This window comes from Opisthocomus hoazin, chromosome 5 (assembly GCF_030867145.1).
Source record: "Opisthocomus hoazin isolate bOpiHoa1 chromosome 5, bOpiHoa1.hap1, whole genome shotgun sequence".
NCBI lineage: Eukaryota > Metazoa > Chordata > Aves > Opisthocomiformes > Opisthocomidae > Opisthocomus > Opisthocomus hoazin.
The window spans coordinates 48,073,902-48,089,741 of record NC_134418.1 but is presented as its reverse complement, the minus strand read 5'-3'; the positions used below and the strand labels follow the sequence as shown (position 1 = coordinate 48,089,741).

The following is a 15,840-nucleotide window of genomic DNA, read 5'->3' as shown; positions in this document are numbered from 1 at the left end:
GTGTGACAGATTAAAATAAAAGTTAATTAGTATCTATAATACAAAAGTTTCAGGTAAGCCAAAATTAATACAGCATCCAAAGTGTATAAAAGTTATTTAAAAAGAAGAAAATGAAATTCAGCAGGAATTCTCAGAGACACTCCCCCAACTCCCTTCATTTTCTTTTCATGTAGCCACCAGTTGCTGCGCAGTCTCTGGGAACAAATGACTTAGCTGAAATCCTTAGGCTTGTCTGTTCTCCTCTATTTTTACTGCAGCGTTGTGATCCAGAGAAGTACTAAAAGCCAGAGGGAGATTATATAGTTTATGTGTTCATTACAGGAGCATCTCTAATCTTTGTAGTTGTAACCATACAACAGAGATGAAAGACTGAAGCATCACAATGTGTACCAACAGTGAGCTGTTTCTCTATTAATAATGGCAATAATAATAATGATATTTCAAGTTTTTGTCACTCATTCCTTTCTGTGAGGTAGCACATGTCCATAACTGCATTTACTCCACAGATCTTAATCCAGCCTCTGTGAGAAGCAATTTGTTGGGGGTTTCAAAACATGCCCTGAGATCATACTAGAGTTTTATGCAGAAAACCTCTCTTAGTCCCTCTCAAAACTCTAACATGGAGCTATTATTAGGTCTTTTGCTTCTTTCAGACTCTTTGCGTTCAACTTTTGCCTTTTAAATAGCAGAACTGAGTTTGGCTGTAGAGTTTGCACAGTGTGTGAGAAATGACTGCAGAGCAAGTGGGGTGTAATGAGGTGGGTGGGTGCAGCTGCTGCCAGGCCCGGAGCACCTGCTTCCACAAGCTCAGGGAATCCTTCGGGTACAGCACAGCGAGGCAGTTAAGCGCAGGCTCAAGGCTACCTCCCTCCAGCACACTCTGCCAGCATACAGATACTTGACCTGATGAATATGGCATTTAAACTCGGGTTTCAGTGAATAGGGCCTTAGTGAAGAAACATGATTTGTAGTGTCTTCTGTATGCTAATGTCATACCCCTTAGTTTTGCCCAAACACAGCATAGGGTTTACTACCAAAGCAGAAAACAAAGTAAACATATCTTACAGTGCTGCCAGAAACTGAATTCTTTACAGGACTTTCACAACAACCGTTACACCTTTAGTACCAATGAGGGAGTGCAAAAAAGGCTAACCAAATAAGGGTGTATGACTCAAAAGGAAAAGTAAGGAGTGCTCATTAAAAACAGTGCACAATGAGTTGTTTCATAAGTTTATTCAGAATTTGCTGTGGTAAAAGTTCATACTTTCTTTGATGCAGATGACATATTTCCTGACATGGCTTGGATAGTGTAAGGAATTACACTGACATTTTGAAGATCCTTTCTAAGCTAAAGGAACTGAAGAAATGAGCTAAAGCAGCTTCTTCAGCTCAGTACCAGCATAATTTCCTTAGAGAATGGAAATGCATTTTCTAATGTCACCTTGCTGAGACTCATTAAGCATTCATTTATTAATTCAGTGCTTTTAAAAACACTGACAGCAGCAATTCACCAATCATGAACAAGTGATGCAGACAAAGAGATCCACTGATTACACTTCTAAACAAAAGTGAGTAAAATTCCCCATATTCATTTAAAAAAATACATTCTAAAAAAGTAAAATTCTACATTATAAAAATACAGTGACGTATATTTAAAAAATTAAATAATACCATCTAACATGTACTGTGAAAGCCCTCACACTTAATCAAAAGAAAACTTCCTCTTTAGGCAAGGCTAATCTTTATTTTGGGATTACAGTGCTCTCTTGAAGTATTATGTTCTCTGTAGAAACATATTTAAGGTGAACAGTATTTATAAGCAGATTTTTTAATTTGGATTTTAATTTCTAATGAAGGATTTTTAAAGCAGCTCTTAATCATAGAATCAAAGAATCATTTAGGCTGGAAGAGACCTTTAAGATCGAGTCCAACCGTAAACTTAACACTGCCAAGTCCACCATTAAATAATGTTTATGGTAGACTTGGCAGAGTTTGCAAGTGCCACGTCTACACGTCTTTTAAATATCTCCAGGGACGGTGACTCAACGACTTCCCTGGGCAGCCTGTTCCAACGCTTGATAACCCTTCTGGTGAAGAAATTTTTCTTAATATCCCAACCAAACCTCCCCTGGTGCAAGTTGAGGCCATTTTTTCTCGTCCAGTGCTCAAGATCAAGGAGCATCTTGTCCTAAAATTATAAAATTATGTATTATTTCTTTTCCCTCATTGTGCTTTAAGGCAGAGTATTTTATTGCTAGAATGTACTTAATTCAAAACTTTTCCTGACATTACTGGATGTCATGAAGTCCCCTTAAAACCCCAACAAAACTGAATGCATCAATTTGGTTGGTCTGTGTAAGCAGAAAGAAGTTGTGAGTTATTATGGACACTTGCTTTCCCATCCTGTGTGAATTAAATGTTTTTTTTTAATGTAAAAGAGCTGGTCCCTGAGTACTGCTCAGATTTAGCTGCAGTAATTAAAAAGGTTAATGACTCCAGCTGACAAAAATTACTCTTCTTGCAACAGATGCAGCAAAGCTGGCAGTGGGTCTGGTCCTTAGCTGCTGTACTTGCAGCACTAGTTATTAATGCACACTGAAAAGATAGCCGCAGAGTCTTCTCTCCCCGCAGCTGTACAGTCCCAGCTCCTGCAGCCTCTCCTCCTACGTCAGATGCTTGAGTCTCTTCACCATCTTTGTGGACCATTTCAGGACCCGCCCTACATGCCCACGTGTCTCTTGTACTGGGGAGCCCAGAATGGGACACAGCATCACAGATGGGGTCTGATCAGTACTGAACAGAGTGTTCAGAAGATCTGAGTAGAGCTTCTAAACCAGCATGCATGGTAATACTTTAAAAGGTTATTGAAACAGAAAGTATATTTTTGTTAAAATCGAGTTCAGAGATTTTACTGGTACTTTCCATAAAATCTTACGGAGTTCATTCCTGCTCTGGGGTTTAAATTCATCTTTAATCCATGCTTTGTGATTTTCTTTTGGGTTCTAAGGTTTAGAGAAATCTTTCTCTCATTTTTTTTCCCTTAGCTCAACACTTCCAGTTTGATTGTGGAAGGCAGAACCAGCATTAGACTTGTAACCACACTTGGGCAAAGCATTAAGATAGGGTTTGCTCCCAATTCTTGGCTATACTTTAAATCACTTTTATCTAATGTAGTCTATTTCTCCTAATTTTGGGTGGTGGGCTTTTGGCAACTACTATGGTTGCTTGAACATAAAACCAGCCCAAATGGAAACAGATCACCTGGAGAATTTAACATTGAATCATAGAATAATTAAGGTTGGAAAAGACCTCAAAGATCATGAAGTCCAACCATCAACGCAACACCACCATGCCTACTAAACCATGTCCTGAAGTGCCATGTCTACATGTCTTTTTAACACCTCCAGGGATGGTGACTCCACCACTTCCCTCGGCAGGCTGTTCCAGTGCCTGACCACTCTTTCAGTAAAGACATTTTTCCTAATATCCAACCTGAACCTCCCCTGACGCAACTTGAGGCCATGAGGGTTAAGGTTTTACCTGGCCTAAACTGGCAGTCTGCTGAACATTACCTGCCTTGACTGATGCACACACCCCACTGCCTTTAACAATCAATCAAGACAGTCAAGAAGTATTTATTTCTCTGTAAGAAAATATAGGAAGATCTGACAGGATTCAATGTGACAGTGCTGTCTTCGCTGGCAAACTGGATTTGCTAACTATTGGAGTATGCAGTTAGGATGAAAACCTCTGAAATCCATTAAGCTGGATTTTAGCAATTCATTTTCTTTTACTTACTTTGTTTCTAATGTGATGTTAAAACAAAGAAGAAAGCAGAAAGAGATTAACAACAGATGTCACAATCTACGCAGATAACAGGAGAGGCCACAAATAGAACTCATACTCCAAGCCACTAGGTACAGAAAATATTCCAAACATTATTTCATTTCTGCTTTTGCCTGGTGGCAGATAGCCTGATGAAGAGCTTAAAGACCAACTATGGAGGCAGGGAATACTTAAAAGCAGACAGGTGAAACTGATGTGTGAAAATGTGTACTTAGCCAGTTTAAAGGCTCAAATAAAAATTGTATCTTCCTTACAAGAGGTAAGACAATACTTTAGGAAACTACAGGTGACTTACAGAAAGACAAGGTAGCTCAAGCAACAGATGTGAGAAATCTAAAAGGTGCGTAAGAAATGCTGGCATCAGGAAACTCTTAAGAGTAAAATGTCAAGATTATACAGCATGTGTGTAACCACACAAGCTCACCGTAGCTTTGTAGAGACCGAACGTGTCAGCATTACCGTTCTAAACATTTCTGAGGAACAAATTGCAGATGTTTACTACTCTAACAGAGATTATAATGTAGGGAGATGAGGAAAGAAACAAAGGAACTTACTCCTTTCTTAGGACTTGGAAATTCAAACAGGAAAGCAGCTATGAAATATTCTAGTCTTGACATACATTCTATAGATAAATGTAACAATGTAAGAAAATTATGTAGGAAGGGAATGGAATAAGCATTGTAATGGAACATGTTCCAGTGTGCTTTATTTTTTGCCCACAAAACATGGGAAATTTGATACCAACACCTACAAAGTATGGCATTCCCGAATCAGGCCACAGACAAGTTAAAATATTAACAATAATATATCCAGTTACAATAATAGTTAATATTTAATAATTACAATCTTCTTTCGCATGCTTATCAGAAACACTGCACATCACTTCAGAAAGCCATTTTCCAGAGGAAATGTGGTTTGATTTTGTACCTTTTCTGTGTAAACACAGTCAGGTAGGCGTCCATGCAAACAATTCTGTCCCAAACATGATGCAATATCCAGAATGAGGTGCAATTTTTATTTCCCAGACAGAACACCCATTGGCCTCTTTAGAGCTTCACTAGAGTCAGATTTCAAAACACAGAAATTTTTATCGATTTAAAGATTCACTCCCTTTCCCTCTGTAGAATTAAATAAATGACAGCTTTTTATATCACAGACCATGTTTAGCACATTTGCGAAGCGTTAAAATCTACACTTTTTTTTCCCATCTTTGTCTATCTTCAAGTTATACCCACATCCCTGAAATTATCCTTCCTTTGGAAATCCTTGATGCTGTCATGTTGCTGTGATACTTTGTTAATGAAACTCATACACTTGCCTGTCAGTTAAACGGCTGGTACGAGATCCCACAGTCCATAGAAGGATGCATAATCCTTATTAATACAAGCAGTCTCGTTAAAAGTGCAGAGTTGAACACTCCTTGAATGAAGAGCAGACCCTCTTAATTATTACCAAATATTCAGATTAGTGTCAGACAAATAGGTTCATTTAAAAGGTCGAACGTAAGGTTCCTTGCATCTGAGATAACACACACGTGTATGTGTAGCTCCAGTGACCTGAGAAGGAAGCGCAGAGAGGGGACCAGCGTTCGTGCTTTACAACTACCAGGAAGCAGGGCCCGCAGTTTTACGTGGCGGTTACCAGCAGGATATTTAGCTAACAATTTGCATGTGCAAACGCATGCACGCAATGGCAGCCAGTTACTGCACCCAGAGACTGGTCCCCGCTTTTAAAAACGTGACTCTCCTCCTTTCCTAGCGTGCATCCAACTTACTTTCAGGTGCGGTTTGATCAGTATTACTAGTTCACGGCAGGTACCGGCAGGAGCGGGACGGAGGGACACGGGAGGGGGGGGGGGGGGTTCGAGGAGGCAGGTGCTGCGGGGACGGCGCCCGGGGCGGCGCGGGGCAGCAGGGGTGCCCGGGCAGGCGCCTGGGGGCCGGGACCAGCCGCCCGCCCGGCCTTCCCGTCCGTCCGGGGCGGTCACAGGCTCGCCCCGCCTTGCCCGACCGCCTGCGCCACTTCAGCTCCTCCGCTCCCTTCTGGCGGTCGGGCGCTGCTGACCTCCTCCGCCGAGCAACAGCCGCCGCTCTTGCAGGCCACGGCCGCTGGGCGGGAACACCCCCTTCGCCCGCGGCCTCCCGGCCCGCCGCTCGCAGGGGAGCTGCCACACCCGCTCGCCCGACGGTCACCCGCTCAAAATGGCCACCCCGCGGCGCGAGAGCCCGGCCGAGGGGTGGGGAGGAAGGGCAGGCCACGCCCCCGCCCGCTGGGGTCGAGACCGAGACCGAGACCGCCCCACTTGGGGCTTCGGTAGTCGGCGGAGCCCGAGGGGAGCTGGCTTTGACATTGCCGCCCCCTTGGCTGGCACCGGGAGGGCGTTTCGGCCGGGTGTGAGATCGGCCTTCCGGCGGCTCGAAGGGGCCTCGTGGGGCGCCGGGCTGGCCCTGCTCGGCTTTGACAGGAGCGCCTCTTCCCGCCAGGCTGCCGAGAAAGCGAGTCGCTGAGTGCAGCCCCCTCCGAGCCACCACCACCGGCTAGCCCGGGGTTGCGGCCCGCGAAGCGCCTCCGCAGGGGCAAGCCCTTCGGTTGCCTCCGACGCCATGCCGAGCCAGCCAGCGTTCCCCTCGAAAGTTTTTGACTTGGAGGAAAAGAGCGAGTTTTCCTCCCTCCTCTTGCGCTCCTTTCACCTCAGTTTGTCAACTCCGGGCGGCGTCTCCCATGACCTATATTCGCGCCCCTTCCGCTCCCCAGAGAGCAGCACCTGGAGAAGGATGATGCCGAAGGAAGGACACCCGCCCAAGCTGGAAGTTAGGGTGGGGAAGCGGCTCATCCGCCGCCCTGCGATCGCTACGCTGGGGCGGTGCCCCAGCCGCCCCCGCTCCCCGCTGCAGCGGGAGCCTTTAAGCCTCCTCTCCCTCCTGCTGCGCCGCCCGCGCGCGGTTTTCCTCCGGTCCGGGGCCGCGCGCGCACAGCGAGTTCCGCTCCCGCACGGCGGTTCTGCTGCTCGCGCAGGCTTTCTTTTATTCTTAAAAAACCGCCACAGTCCACTCCCCCAAGGAAGAATGGTGTCAGGGACGCTAGGCTTCAGCAACAGAGCGGCCCAAAAAAGTTCGGGGCGAGCTGCCGCGCACAGCGCTGGGCCCGGCCGGCTCCCCGCCGGCACGGCAGCCCCGCGGGAGGCGCGGCGGGGCTGACGCCGCTCGCGAGGCGCAGGTGAGCGGACGGAACGCTCCTGCCTCGCCTCCGCTGCCGCGCTGTGCGCGCGGCTCCCGCCTCGCCTTCTCCCGACCTCGCCCGGCGTGGGGGCGTGCGCGCCGCGCACCTGGCGCACCTGGGCGTGCGCGGGCCGGCAGCGCCCGCCCCGCGCGGTGGCGGCCCGCCCCGCCCGCGCCCGGCCGCGCAGGCGCACGGCTCCTCGGCCGGCAGCGCTCCGGGGTGTGAGCGCTGTCATGGCGGCAGCGGGCGGTAGCGTCGGCAGGAAGAGATGGGAGTAATCGAGACCGCAGCGTGAAACGACAGCGGCTGAAACTTCGGGCGCCTTTGGGAGACAGGGGCGGCCGGCGCTCCGCAGCGCGCCCTCCGCAGCCGCCGAGCGGGGCGGAGCAGCCGCCTCCCGGTCACGGAGCCGACCGTCAGAGCAGCCCGCGCCCCCTCCGCGGCGGTGCCGGGCAGCGAGCGGTGAGTGCGAACTCGGTCGGCGGCGGGTCGCTGCACCTGTCCGCGCCGGCAGCCGGGGCGGCGGCGGTGCAAGGGCGAGGAGCCGGAGACGCGGCGGACGAGGAGCCGGGCGGGAAGGAGGAGCGTATTCCCTTTAATTTAAAAAAAAATAAAAAATTGAACCCCTCACGACCGCGTTCGGAGCGCGGCTCTGCCCGTGCGGCGGGTCTGCGGGGGAGCCAGGACCTGCACGGGGAGAGGCGTGAGCGCTCCTCCGGCGGCCCTTGCCGTCTCCCCACCGCGGGGCAGGGGACGGCGTTCACCGGCTGGAGGTGGGACCCTCGGGCTTACGGGCAGCGCCTGACTCTCTCCGCGAATCGAAAAATATCTCGGGTTGTCCTTCAGGGCCGTAAATACCTGCCGTAGGGCACAGAGCTGCTGACAGACGCCTCCTGCTGAGGAGAGAGCTGGGACTCCGAGGGCGCGTCCTCCCTCCTGCCTGCCAGCCTCCCCCGCCGGTCGCGGGTTTCCCCCAGAGCCGCAGCTGAAGGAAAGGAGTGGGCCGCCCGTTACCTTCCCGGGAGCCCGAGTCGCTCGTTCTTCCCGGAGCGGCGAGCGTGCTGCTGGCGTTTCAAGTCGTAACCTGAAGTGAACTGGCTATGGCGAGTGAAGGCAAACAAGTTGTTCAGTCAACAGGTGATAATGGAGGAGGAGCGGGCAGAGAAGGAAATGCTGCTGAAGAGGGAAGTGCGCGGCAGCCTTTGAATCCAGGTGTCCCCATCCGAGGAATCAAGATGAAATTCGCTGTGCTGACAGGACTGGTGGAAGTTGGTGAAGTGTCTAACAGAGACATAGTTGAAACTGTGTTCAATTTGGTAAGTTGATTGCCTTTTGGGGCATGAGAGAAAATAGCATATGTGTGCAGAAGATTCCCATGCTTTTTTGTGTTGTTTTTCTGTCAGGTTTTTTTTTTTTTTACATGTTGACACTTTCACCGTACTAGATTTCAGCTAGGTTCTTTCTACTTACAGGTCACAAAAGCTGGAAATAAAGCATATGAGCCTCTGTATATACATTTAAACTTGAAACAACTCTAAACAGCATTCTCAGTTTGCCTCAGAGAAATTGTTGCTTTATTTACAACTGAGAAGTGTTTTGTTATGTTTAAACATTCAACAGGGGTACTCAACAGGAAAGTTAAATGTTGATTTAGTAAATGAAACTGTTATCAGAAGGCACACCTTGTTGTTTTAAGACAAAACAGCTTTTCCCGTGAAGATGTCCCTTTTTGCTTCCAGTTTGCTTTAGAAGTAGGCATACCTTTCATGTTCTGTCTACAAGGGGAGCAGTTTGTTCCAATACTTTACTTACTCTGCTTATTGGGAAGAGTAGAACGTGGTTTCAGTGTCCTTCTTTTTATTAATGAATTGGGTAGTCAGCTGCTGCTGTTAATTTTGAGTACAGTGTGGATGTATTTAATACTTCATAACAGATCTCACTAAAAATTGAGGATACAACTTTTCCCATCAAAGCTGCAAACGTAATGCCTACTGTTGAACTTCTCGGCCTACACTTAAAACAATTAGGGTGGTGGTTAGTGTTTTCTTGCTGAAGGAGACCAAACATTAGGAGAAAAACTGTCTTTATGTTTACAAAGATACTGTGCTATTATCAGAGGTCTCAAAACGTCTCTAAAAATACTCATCGCTCCTCCTTCTTCCTTCTAGAGAGCACCTTTGACTTTAAAACAGCGTGGTTTCTGACAAAAGAGGAAGTGAGAGTATGTAATAGGATAAAGCTCGGTAACAAGGAGGCTTGATGCAAAAGGCATACTCTTTTTAAAGGCTATTTATGTTTCAGTCATTTTGTTAGTAGTGTTCTTTACTACATTTAAATCTTAATGGTCACTAAATATATGCTGTGTCTTTCATGTTTTATTGATGTTATCTTCTTACGTTATGATAAATGTTTATTGTTTAAATATTTTTCTGTTACCAAAATGTAATGCTCTAAAGTGTTTGGACGAAAGTCTGAATACAGAGGAATTGCAGTACTGGCAAAAATGAAGTGCAGATCAGAAGTTTCATGGATGCTTCAAGTATGAGTGATTTATGTTACTTGGAGTCCACTTGACAATTGTCCTTGACAAAACCCAGTGCTCACATATATGAACATGAGGTTCAAAAGGAAATTCTGGTAAATAGTTTGCCATTTAGGACACTTGTGTGAGGGGAAATTGTTCATGAGCGTGTTAAATTTTACTTTGTTTCTAGCATGGTCTTTTGAGTGGTGAACTGGAGATGTATTTTATGGCAGTAGTAGAAAGAGGTTCAGCAGAATAATTAAAAATGTAAAAGCTCCTTCATGCTGGGATTCCTTTTCTGCTCCATTGTGGACAAGAGACGAATGAAAAATATGGCTTGATTCAGAGAATACTTGATTTTAGATTTAGGAGGTCTGGAGAATTTGACCTGGACTATATTCTCTTGGATCTTCATTTCCCAGATAGAAGCAGGGGAGAGTTTCTGGCCCTGGAAATTTTTGGAACTGTTTTCGTGTTTTCTGCCAGTGAAACAACATCCTTTACCTCTCCGAGAAGATTCCCCAACCATTGCAGCCAACCTGCCTACGATGTGGGAGGCTAAAGTTCGCGTTCCTGCGCCACGTTATTTTATCAGAGCAGTAATCAGTTGATAGCTGTCATGAAACATCCAGTAGTTTGGTAGTAAGGACACTTTACCTGGATTATGTGAGAACAAAATCCAAATTTTTTGGGCAATATAAAAAAAAAGTGTGTCCCTTGGTTTCTCTGACTCAAGGGAAAACGTATCAACTACTGATGACTAATTTGGAAGGAGAAGATGTCTCGATGTTCTGTGGTTTTCTTAAAACTGTAATGCTTAAAAAATTAACTCAGCCAACAAACTCACAGTTTTTGTTACAGAAAGCATCTCTTTTCTGTGTTGGTTTTTTTTTTTTATTAAAAATTTGTTAAGCTGACTTTTTAATATATCTTTCCTGGGATACAAGGTCTCCCTACGAAGCAATACTCATCCATCTGTCATTGAGTTCTGTCTGCGTTCAGTCGTTAGCTGTGACCTCTTTGTTTTGTTGATTGATACCTCTGAAATCGCACATCGATCAGTGAAATATTGGTTAGCAGTGGTGTACTTATTTTTCTGTATGTGTATGCAGAAAAGATTTAACTTTTATATGAAAAAGTGGGTTTTAGCTATGGCTTTTCTGGTAGTTTGTTTCCCAGTAGCTCTTGGAGCAAGTTTATTCGTGTGTGCAGGTTCAGTTGGGGATATGAAAATCATGCTGTGATCTGTTGTTACTAATGGAGTTAAGCCCAACATATCCCCTCCTATTGAGTTTCAGTCAGTTTGGTGACTCATAACTGCACTACCTCAGCAGTGTTAGCAGAAATCAGCTAGCTCACTGCTTGTACTTTGAAAGGAGGAGATGTATAGTATTTGGGGGATTTTTTGATCACTAAAGTGAGACATTTTTAGACCAGAGTGGAAGGAGGGCTGGGCAAATCTGTGTTGAAAGGTGTTTTTACATACTTATTCTTCATAGCATAACAACTCTCAGATGTGAAGAGTACATTTTTTAAAAAGGGAGATTAGCTGACCTAATAGTTATTTCTTGAGCAAACATATTGCTTAATTATGCTCCTCAAGTTTGCTGTAGCATATGGAGATTATGGTGAATTTTGTTGTTTGTGATGGAGAGTCAAGAGAAGCCCAAAGTGCTGTCTTGAAGTTCCTCTTCTTGGAGGATTTAAGAGGTGGTCATGCTTTATAAGTGAAAGACTCAGAAGGTCAAAAATCTAAAGTAATTGACCTGCTCCTTATTAAAGAAATTTAAGCTTCTGTAGTCCTGATTACTTGAGCAAATAACTTGTTCAGTCCTGCAGTGTTGGATCTTGGAGTCAAGAGCCACTTATAACATTTCCTCTGTCCAACAGTATGACAGAGTGCTTAGCAATTTCACTTCTAGCATGCATCAAAACCCTAGTAATCTCATTTTACTGTCTTTGGCAATTCTACTCTTAGAACTATCCAAATTGATCTGCTTTGTTTCGGTCAGTATTCTCCGAGATCCTAGTTTTCCAGCCCATGTTAGATATGGCTTTGTGTATTTCAGCACTTCTTAAAATTGAAAAGGAAAATACTGGCTTTAAAGAAGTTTATTCTGTGAAAAACTTTTAAAACACATTCTTGTTCAAGGATTAAACTGTTCTATTACTTTTCTGGGAGACAGTAGGCTAAACTATGGGTATTTATTGCTTATGCATTGTGGATTATATTTTTTATTTAATTTGGGCAGTGATAACTCCTTAAATTTCCTTTGTGTACAAATCAGATGAATACCTATTAATCACCTCATATCTCGACCCCTCCAGTTTATTAAAATAAAAAACCTCTTGGTAGGAGAAGATGATAGAGCAGAAAAGGGAATTATTTACAGTGGGGTCTGTTATTAACTTAAAATAGCTGTGTGTCTTTTACTATGAAAAAAAGTTGACCACCTGTTAATGAAGACACTTTCAGATAGAGTAGTAGAAATGATTCAGCAACTGGCAGAACTTAGTAACATATGTATATATAATTACTTATACTTCTGTACTACTAGTGTCAAAGAAGATTTTTAGGATCTGAAATTTTCAGGTATAGAGAATGAATTTTATTCTGAAGGCTATACAACCTGCATTGGAAATATAGGAGGTCCTGCAAAATCTTTTCTCGATTAAAATTCTGGGTGGAGCTTCTGGCCTGCTCTGTTCGAAACAGGCTTGTCTTGTGTCGTGTGTCAATGTTGTCTTGTTTCCAAGTTATTGCAACTTTCTTGTTTATGTATGAAACTTAGGTCATTGGATCGTTGTCTTTCAGTAGGTAAAGGGCTCTCACTGACAAGTGTTTTGTTTGTGATGAATGCTGAGTGTGCAGGGGTTAACTATATTGCATTATTAGGTTTGCAGCAGGAAATGGATATTCTGGCAAAATTCTGCTATGCTTCAAGCATATGACTGTACAACTATTGTCTTTCTCTGTGGTGTTAGTATAGTTCAATTTGGGGACTTCATGCCAGAATTTACTCAGGTCTCAAGTCGATGAGTGTATAGAGACGAACAGATATTCTAGACTTTCTGCTCTTCTCTAAAGAAATGCCATGCTTTGCTCTAAGCCAATTTTGTTTTAAAAAGCTTTAGCACTTCTAATAGTTCTATGGACTACAATATAGATTCAGTTATTTGTTTCGGTTCCATTTTTTTTTTTGCTCAGTCTGTGTTGCAAAGACTTTTTTTTAATGTTCTGTCTGTCTCTGGTGAGGAGAATGTGCTGTTGCTTCTGATTCCATTCATGGATTATTTGTGCCTGACCAACTTGGTGGCCTTCTATGACAGGGTTACAGCATTGGTGGACAAAGGGTGGGCAACTGATATCATCTACCTGGACTTGTGCAAGGCATTTGACACTGTCCCACATGATGTCTTTGTCTCTGGAAGGACATGGATTTGACAGATGGACCGCTTGATGGACGTACTCAAAGAGTTGCAGTCAATGGCTCAATGTCCAGATGGAGACCAGTGACGAGTGGTGTGCCTCGGGGGGTTGGTACTGGGGCTGGTGGTGTTCAATATCTTTGTTGGCAACATGGACAGTGGGACTGAGTGCACCTTCAGCAAGTTTGCCGACAACACCAAACTGTGTTGTGGTTGACGCGCTGGAGGGAAGGGATGCCATTCAGAGGGACCTTGACAGGCTGGAGAGGTGGGCCTGCGTGAACTTCAGGAAGTTCAACAAGGCCAAGTGCAAGGTCCTGCATGTGGGTCGGGGCAATCCCAAACACAAGTACAGGCTGGGTGGAGAGTGGCTCGAGAGCAGCCCTGAGGAAAAGGACTTGGGGGTATTGGTGGATGAGAAGCTCAACATGAGCTGGCAATGTGCGCTTGCAGCCCAGAAAGCCAACTGCATCCTGGGCTGCATCAAGAGAAGTGCGGCCAGCAGGTCGAGGGAGGTTATTCTGCCCCTTTACTCTGCTCTTGTGAGACCCCACCTGCAGTCCTGTGCCCAGCTCTGGGGGCCCCAACACAGGAAGGACAGGGAGGTGTTGGAGCAGGTCCAGAGGAGGGCCACGAAGATGATCAGAGGGCTGGAGTACCTCTCCTACGAGGACAGGCTGAGGGAGTTAGGGCTGTTCAGCCTGGAGAAGAGAAGGCTCTGGGGTGACCTTATAGCAGCCTTCCAGTACCTGAAGGGGGCCTACAGGAAGGATGGAGAGGGGCTTTTCACAAGGGTGTGTAGTGATAGGACAAGGGGGAATGGCTGTAAACTAAAAGAGGGCAGATTTAGATTAGATATTAGGAAGAAATTCTTCACCATGAGGGTGGTGAAACACTGGAGCAGGTTGCCCAGAGAAGCTGTGGCTGCCCCCTCCTCGGGAGTGTTCAAGGCCAGGCTGGATGGAGCTCTGAGCAACCTGGTGTAGTGGAAGATGTCCCTGCTCATGGCAGGGGGCTTGGAACTGGATGATCTTTAAGGTCCCTTCCAACCCTTACCATTCTATGATTATGAGGTCCTCACCAAGAGTTCTCTAGTGACAAAGCACAAATGAGAAGGAAATCATATTTTTTTAGCACTTTTGGAGGAATAATAATGGGATCTGAGGAGCAAAGACGAAAATTATTTTAAAAACTTAATTTTTCACCTCTCTCACTTCTGCCAGACTTTACTAAAATCACAAACAAAAATCAACATAACTAGTAAAAATTCTTACTGTTTAGTTTCCTTGTTTCTTCTTTTTAAAGTAACATTCTTCCACAGCCCTGCTTGGCTGGTTTTATAGAACAAATCTGAGATAAATATCAGGACTGCCACTTACTTGTCTTCTGCTCATGTGCCCTCTGCTTTTTTTGTCATGTCTCTATTGCTATGGTTTCTGCACTATAATCTCTTTATCATTATTCATATTGAAAGCTAATGGCATGACGTGCTGATACAAAAGGTTTCTAATTTGGTATGAAGTAGAAATTCGCCTTTTTTTGTCTCTGGGCACGTCATAGCTTTCCAGATTTTGTATGGAAAGGAGACAGCTGCTACTTTACAGCAGTAAAAATGCACCATAAATGTCTTCATAACCATGCATTGTCTTCATTACATTATTGTATGTTTTTAGAGAATGGTAGCATTTATTTTCTATATAAGCTTATCAACACTGGTGACAAGTGAGAGTAACCAATAGTTTCTAGAGCACCACTGAATATTGTGCATTTCTTAATATATGCAGTCTTGCCTAAGAGGTTCCCAGTAAGTACACCTCTGGCTACGGTTATCCTAGTTCTGTCACACTGTCCATTTACAGTATAGGTGATAAGGTAAGTCTGTGGCTTTAGCTAGGTCAAGCTTGTAGTTTGGTTTTTTAAATCATAGTAAGTTGGGCAGTCAGCTGTCTTAGCGATCATGTGTGGTTTTATTCTTGAAGAAAGTGTGGAATTCAGCAAAAGATTGGTAATGCTTCCAGATTTGTCTCAATGTCCTTTTCATAAAATACATCAGATGCAACCTTACTTCTTGCTGGCCCGTTCACATTGGGAGGCTTGTGCCCAGTTTGATGCATGAATTTAGACTCGCTGATTCCAAGTCATCTTCATGGTTTTGAAGACATCTAATTTGGGATGTGGTAACAGTAAAAGATGATTTTGGTAAGTTTGGCTGGCTAAATGAGGCAGAGAGATGTCTTTCACCAGACTTTACCTAGTTCAGAATTGTTGAGTAATGGGAGTCCCTTGTCCTTCACTTAATATAAGAATTACAGACCTCCATCTTATTAGAATGTATTCTGAGTAGTTATGGATACAATTACTATTGGAGTGATGTGTGTTGGGTTTTTTTCAGGTATTAACACACCTTGGACATTACTTTGTAGCTGAAATATCACCCTGCATAGTACATATAGGAATTTAGGGAAATTTCGTGGTCACTTGAGAAAGGCATGGAATGTGGTGAGACGGTAATGGCAGCCTTGAGTTAGACATGCTGATGATTTAGAATAAAATTGTCTAGACTCTGAAAAGGAGCCGATTTGTACTTTGGCTGTGGTATCAACTCACTTCTGTGACTGTAACTTAAAACACACTGTAGGATGACAAAATATTGAGGACAATATCTCAAGACCACAAACGAAAATGTTCAGTTTCTCTCACTCTGCCTCTAATTGGCCAATTTTTACAGCTTCTCATGACCAATCTGAAGTTTCAAGTGTCTGTGAATGACACGTGCTCTGTGTTTTCCAGAAGTGTTGGCATCGTGTACTGCCCTTAGTAGG

At 44.7% G+C, this 15,840-nt stretch overlaps 1 protein-coding gene across 5 annotated transcripts in view; it reads left to right on the top strand.

Annotated features, from left to right (window-relative positions):
• Positions 1-7,283: 7,283 nt before the first annotated feature.
• Positions 7,284-15,840, top strand: part of LRBA (LPS responsive beige-like anchor protein) — a 423,407-nt gene continuing 414,850 nt past the window's right edge. For all 5 annotated transcript variants that reach the window (XM_075421117.1, XM_075421115.1, XM_075421113.1 and 2 more), the window contains exons 1-2: positions 7,284-7,527; positions 7,912-8,381. In XM_075421117.1, the coding sequence (XP_075277232.1) occupies positions 8,166-8,381 (216 nt within the window). In that variant the 5' untranslated portion in view covers positions 7,284-7,527; positions 7,912-8,165. The remainder of the gene's footprint in view (positions 7,528-7,911; positions 8,382-15,840) is intronic.